Source organism: Micropterus dolomieu, linkage group LG13, assembly GCF_021292245.1.
Source record: "Micropterus dolomieu isolate WLL.071019.BEF.003 ecotype Adirondacks linkage group LG13, ASM2129224v1, whole genome shotgun sequence".
NCBI classification, from domain to species: domain Eukaryota; kingdom Metazoa; phylum Chordata; class Actinopteri; order Centrarchiformes; family Centrarchidae; genus Micropterus; species Micropterus dolomieu.
In genome coordinates, this window is record NC_060162.1 from 2,210,774 (window position 1) to 2,217,848 (window position 7,075).

Here is a 7,075-nt window from a genome sequence, read left to right on the forward strand (position 1 = left end):
TTCCCTCCCCACTTAAAAAGCCAGGACAGATTCACGAACAGGCAGACAGAGAAGTCCCCGAAAATGCAAACACGTTAAAACACTGGAGGTGCACAGAGAAAGGCTGCTTATATACACTCAGTCGCTCCTCCTCCGCCTCCCGCGAGCCGTCGCCTTCATACACAACCGGTACAACCAGGTGGTTAACCCAGATCCCCAGGTAGACCAGTCTTCATGGTTTCCCTCAGCAACAGGCTGCAGGTTTGCCAGCCAACGGGGTCTCTGTCTCTATGGTAACTGGCTGTACAAGAGCCAATGTGAAAGAGTCTGCGGTCCTTGTACTTCCTGTTTTTATAAGTTGGAATGATCAAACCGCCACCGGCCCGCAAACGCCACCAAGCCGGCGAGCAGGCAGGTCCTCCTGAGTGCTCAGGTGACAAGTAAATACTGATGTTGGCACTTTACGCACGTCAGTAACGAAGGGAGGAATGGTTACAGAGAGGGGGGGGACCAGGGGAGCAGCCTTTTACTTTGTTTTTCCTCTCGAAGAAATACATTCCTCGCTAAAGCTCGGTGTTGTCACCTCAGAGAGGGCGGGCGCTGCTCAGCCGGCCAACAGCAAAGCTGACCGGATCTTTAGCTCTGTGAGGGTTTGTGGAGGAGTCAGTCAAGCTGCTGTGGGTCCAAAAGAGAGGCCCCGCCCCCTTTCAGATTTTCTGGTTCAAACAGGGCGAGGCGGTGGTGGTGGAGGCGGTGCAGGAGGAGAGCGGGGAAAGGTAGAAAGACGGGCTCGTCCGTCCTCGACACATTCATGCAGAGGTTCTTCACATGCTGACTCCACACGAATGCTTCATCCTTTCTTCCTCTCGGCAAACTGGCAACGTCCCGTGGCAGACAAAAAAAAAAACAATAAAAAAACACAACTATATCACGCATATGATTGGTCGTCGTGTTCAGAGTGTGTGTGCGTGTGGTGGTAAGAGGCTGGTGGGCGTGGTCCATCACACGCTGCGAGGCGTCGTGGGAGGGAGTCGGGGCAAACGTCCTGCAGCTGATGAGGAGGGGGGATGCAGTGTGTGTGTGTGTGTGTGTCAAAGTGTGTGTATGTGTATATATATATATATATGTGTGTGTGTATTCACAGGCCATTGCTGTTGCGGTGTGTGAGGGGAGGTTTGGAGAGCTCCACCACGCCGGCCCGGCCTTTCCCGATGACTTTGGGGGCCCGGCGCAGCAGCTTCTGGGCTTCTGTGAACGCTTCGGTCAGCTCTTTCTTCCACTGCACGAACTCCGGGTCGCTCTGCGGACAGAAAACAACAAACAAAAAAGGGATCAGCCGTTTGTCGTTCTCTCGCCGGACAGAGATCCAGAGAGCGGCTCGGCGGTCCTACCTCGCACTGCAGCACAAACTGCTTCCCTCCTTTGATGCGCAGCAGGATGCACTTCTTGTCTTTAACCTGCGTTTCTTCCACCGTCACAATCTGCTCCATCGTCAGCAGGTTTTGCTGTGAACAAAGTTGACAAGTCAAAAACGAGCAGAGGGGAAGAGCAGAATACAGACAGTGAAGCGTCGAGGCGGAACTGATTACTAAGGACAGTTACTGCAGAACTAAGACTTTACTCCCTATAAAGAAAAGGTTCATATGACAGCAGCAGGCAGGCCTTGAATATTTATCATCAGGCCTGTGCATTTAAAAGGTTTCAATTAAGATGCTAGTATTAAAAAACATTATTAACCCTTAAAACCAAGAGTTTCACTCCCATAAAGAGGTCATATTCTGCTTTTTGTCTTTTTCCCTCTCCTTTATTGAGTTATGTTCCTTTTTTGTGCATGTAACAGGTTTGCAAAGTGAAAAAGCCCAAAGGGAGTTCCTATCTCCCACAGAAAACTCTGCTCTGAACTGCAGCAAACAGCTCGTTTGTAGTCCAGCCGCTTCCCTTTCATCCTTCTGAAGTCGCAGCGAAACGCACGTCATAACGCTCGCCAAGCGGCTACCCCGACACGCCCTCAGAAACAGCGAGCTGCAGCTCACAGCTCTCCTCTCCCTTCCAAACACTAGCTACCCTTCAGGCAGTCAGTGGACATAAAGTTGTTCCTGTGATGTAGAGACAGAGCTCAGTTAAAACTTTATGGATACAGATTAATAACTCACCGCTCTGAAACTCTCGCTCCAGTCCATGTTGCCAAGCTGGTCGGCAACACGTACGGCTGAACCCGAGCCGTTTACCGGCTTCTCGCTGACCCGCCCTTCTCTGCTTCAGATTGGCTAGTAGTCCTTAACTAGGAACTGAGCATGTGCAACTCCAAGAGGGAAGCTTCCGGTCAGAGAACTGATGCTAATGCGGAAGTCACTTAAACCTGCATTCTATTGAACGGCCAGCAGGGGGCGACTCTTCTGGTTGCAAAGCATTTGAAATAATGGTAAAATGTATCTACTTGTCAGCTGATTTATTCCCTCAGTAAACACTTTCCTGATGAGTTTATGGTCTCAGTTGCTAGTTTCAAGTCTTCTTCAACACAGCATGATGTTCATTTAGTAAATTATGGTCCCATTTAGAGGAAAATATACCATAAACAGAGACTGTTTCAGGGCGGGATTATCTGTGATTGACAAGTCGTTACCATGGCGACCTGTCAATCAGGCTAGAGTGACTCGTACCCTCGGCACTATGTAAATTTAACCAGCGCCGTTGAAAAAGCTTATTAGGAGTCGGCTTTCTCTGGTGAGCACATTTAGTTTTAAGACTCTTGTTCGCTACACAAAGTTTATCAGCCCTGTTAAAATGACAATTAACCTGAATAACTCGAGGCTTCAAAACTACAGTCCACAAACCAACAGGTGATGTCACGATGACTACGTCCACTTCTTATATACAGTCTATGAGCAACTGCCAACAAAGATCACGTAGAGACGAGATGCATCACTCCACAGCTAAAACGAAGCCTTCAACACAGGGTGAAAAGAGGAGCTGCAGCACTGTGCAGTATGACAGAAAAATATGGTGTTTATTGAAAATTAAACCATGTAAACCTGCTCTGGTACAACCCCTGAATAAGATTTTGAACCTGAAAATGAGCATAACATGACCTCTTTAATTAACAGGCTCATGGGATAGTAAGTGCAGGTCAGACCGACAGTATTCACTGGATTACTGCTGATTCTGTAGAAAACCTATAAACATTATAAGGCTAAAAGGATTTATGGATGTTATGTTCGGGCAGGCAGCACAACCAACGTGAACCTGTTCCTGCTGAATAACTGAAGCTACGCAGGTTGGGGCTTGACTAGCACTAGACGGGAGACCTCCTGGGAAAACTAAGCTGCTGCTGGAAGAGGTGTTGGTGGGCCAGTAGGGGGCAGTCTTCCCTCTGGTGCTAATCTCTTATGAAGACAGGAATCTCTGCGTGAATCAACCTCACACGAGGCGGTTGCTGCGGACCAAAGGGAGTGCAGTGTCGCATTTGGTACAATTTGGACTCGCGACACGTTCAGAATTAATACATTTTGACTAATTACAGTACAGTGCGAGCCGCTCTGCAAGGACGAGGCTCCAATGTGGTGGTTCCTTGTTTAAACAGACTTATCGTCGTCTGGCAGGTTTGATAAACGTTAGAAACGAATGCTTTGAAATGTTTTTATGACATTCTAAGGAAGCGCTGACTATCTAGCAGCATCTCCGCTGTTGTTGTTTTGTCATTATCGCAGGTTGGTTGTAGGTGAAACAAACGGCAGACGCACATTTTGAACAATCACTGCACTCTCTAAAAGAGCAATATAAATGTGATCCATTCACCATTTTTACGACAGACAGGACTCAAAGGGTTTACACAGCTTTAAAAGTAAAAAGACTTCCATCGACTTGCTTTTGACTTTCCCCAGGAGAAAGCTGCTCTGAGTTCCTGCACTTGAACGCCTCCCAGGGCGGCTCTTCCCGTTTCAAGAGGGATAAAAAGACTGAAGCACACTACTGAGTCTTAAGCAGGGAGGTGGACTACGGCTCTAAACACCTTGTGGACAAGGACAGCAGGGACGCTGAGGACACAGCAGGGACCCCGAACCATGGCGTTAACACTCACCTCGTCGTTCTGCTTTTTAAAATGTTTTCGCCACTTCCCCTTCAGTGTGGCGTCGGGACAGAGAGACAGACAGACAGCGTTCACACTCTGACAGTAGTTATCCCTCTCTTTACACGTGAACGTAAACACACAAAGTGAAACATGACGAGGGGTAAACTCACCCGTGACTCGCCCTCGCCCCTCCACTCCACACGGTTGGGGAAAAGGTAGAAGTACCGGCGCTGCCACTGGGTCAGGAACGGGTTCCCCAGCTTCAACATGTAGCCGTGCATTATGCAGTCCTTTCCGAAGGCGTAGTCTGCACACGGACACACATGGTTAGAACATCGAGGATTTATGCGTTTGCCGCCAGTCATGATCATTTTCCTCGCGGTTATCTTTACCCTCCTCGTGGCCGAGCTGCTTGTTCTTCGCCCTCTTGCGAGCCTCGTTCTTGTCGGTGTCCGAGTTGACCGCCTCGTAGACCGTCTCTGCCACTTCCTGCTGCCAGCGCTCCGATATGACCAGAGGAAAGTTCTTGTACAGCTCCTGGTCACTGTCCAGCAGCTACAGGATGGACAGACGGGGAGAGAGAGAGAAGGTGCAGGACGTTCAATAACTCCTCTGAGAACAGGCTAATGTTGTACTTATGCTAAGCTAAGCTAACCATCTCTCGACTATAGCTCAGTAGTTAACGCAGAGACTTTCACCAAGAAAGCATGTGGACGGATTTCCTAAAAATGTCAAAAAATTCCTTTAAATACGAAGGTTTCTCGGCAGCAGCAGCATCCGGTGACGTCACATCATTCAAGTGAAGTTTTTTTTTGTACATATCAACTCTTACAGATGTCTGGATCTGACATTTTTTGGAGCTTTTTAAATTATAGAACGTGTTCTCTTAGCTTCCCCACCCAAGTATGCTGGATGAACATCTTTGGTGAGGAAGCTAAGAGTTAAGATTGGTTTCTTCGACAGAAATAAATCAGGTCAGTCTCATCAGCATAGATTTGACATTGTAGAAGCGGCTTTCATGTCTGTACTTGACGATGGCGATTTACTGTAAACCTCTTTTAGCAGTTTATCATGCTGCCTTGCGGTTTATTACTGGTGCCAATTTCAACACACAATTGTCTTCTATACTCGCTAGCGGGGTCGCCAGGAGAACCAGGCACTGGTTATTATTCGTCTATAAAGGCGATAATGCATAAACTTCTCAGCTAACTGACCACTAAAATAAATTGGAAAGTCTGTGGTTATCAGACATGTTCCAGAGAGTGGTTAGTCTTAGAAATTCCTTGAGCACATTCTGAGCTCAGGAAAACGGCCTTTGAATAAATTGCTGCGGATTCTTGGAATAAATTACATTTATATATGACTATCGATTTATATCCATCAGAGCAGGCTGATTATCTTTACTGTCACTGTTAGAAAGAATCCGGTGTCATTTGTTGACTCGCAGACACAAACGATCCTTTTGTTCTGACTTCCCGCATCTTATCGCTCTCACATCATCACACAGCGATTATTTATATTGTGTTAATGACAAGACTTATTTCTCCTGACTGCACAATGCAAATACTTCTACACTCATGTGCACAGATACACAAACTTAAACTCGTTAAATCTTTTTACTTCTTATATCCAACATACTTTTAAAAAAATGTGTTAACTTTATTTTATTTCTTTATATTTTTTAGTTTTTGTTTTGTGTTAGTTGTGTCTCTAACTGTTGAGGTTCGTTTATTTTTATGTAAACCGCTGCTTTTGCAACACTAGAATTTCCCTTCGGGGATGAATAAAGTATCTTTCCATCTGTCTATCCGTCTCTCTATCTAATCAGTGTCTGGGGAAATGTAAACAAACATTTGTCTTTTGTTTCTCTGCGAGTATCAGGGGGTGAACAACTCTTACTGCAGCCACATTCACGTTAATGAAGGAGGAATCTGTTGCTCCAGGAAAAACAAAGAATCACAGGAAGAAAACAACTACATGCTGTTTGAATGACTTCTTTCCAAACTGCCAATGCTTACTGTTAAAGAGTTTTACCTATAGTAAAAATAATGTTATTAAATGATCAGAAACTTTCCATATGATTTTGGAAGTACAAACTAAAACCTGGTCAAAGAGGAACGGCTGCAACGATTAGTAGATTATAATAATTCGTCAGCGTAAAACGCGTCGTTACAGAGATAGCAATCTTCTCATTAAGAACATTTCTGGTTGTTCATTTCTAGTGCTGGGGTCAGTGTCACTTCCACTGTCTGCCATGACTGCTTGACTGTAAAGACTACTCCCGAAGAAGAAGCATTCAAGAGAGAAGCGTAAAGTAACGGAGAAAGAGGCGAACAGCAGAACGTTGTTTTGTTTTTACAAGTTTGTTTTGTTGAGGCGAGAAATCAGCAGTGTAGAACTTGAATATTAGCAAGTTTTACCAAAGTTGATGGCGAATCCAAAATGTGCTCAAACGTTTTTGGGCTTGAGAAGCTCTACAAGCGCCCACGAGGTTAGTAGTGGTGCCAGCCAGCCGGTCACGCCCACAGAGCGCCCTGGTCCACTGCAGCAGCAGCAACAGAGCAGCACAGGAAAGGCCACAACTGTGGTGGGATAGTTTGAATGTTCGTACCGCTGTTATTCTGTCGTTACAATCCGAGTAAAGGTTTAACATTTTAAAGTAAATCAAGAAACATCTGTCTCGTGATGTCGCCTACAGAACTTTCTCCACTTATAAGCACTTTGGAAAAATAAACTGTTGCTTTATTATTCTAAACAGACATTGTTAGTGTACAGGTGTGATTTGCTTTTATTTTCTGTAGTTAGAAAGCAAAAATCTTTGCTAAAAAGATAAAAGTTTTATAGTTAAAACCTACTTGGCAATAAATCAGATCGTGAGTTTATTGTTTTGGCTGTTATCTCCACAGTTCTAAGTGCTAAGAGAACGCTCTTTTAGTTGTGTTAGCAAACAGTAAAGTCAATAATAAATCAGTGAATTACAGGAGGAGCCTACTCTTGTCCATGCATTTAAAACGCCTCGACTAGACT

General features: G+C 45.4%; 1 protein-coding gene across 1 annotated transcript in view; it reads right to left on the minus strand.

Moving 5' to 3' along the window:
- Positions 1 to 7,075, minus strand: part of grk3 (G protein-coupled receptor kinase 3) — a 78,734-nt gene continuing 71,659 nt past the window's right edge. Inside the window, exons 21-22 of the mRNA XM_046067512.1 lie at positions 1,371 to 1,484; positions 1 to 1,279 (exon numbers count right to left, since the gene is read on the minus strand). Of these exons, the coding sequence (XP_045923468.1) occupies positions 1,118 to 1,279; positions 1,371 to 1,484 (276 nt within the window). The 3' untranslated portion in view covers positions 1 to 1,117. The remainder of the gene's footprint in view (positions 1,280 to 1,370; positions 1,485 to 7,075) is intronic.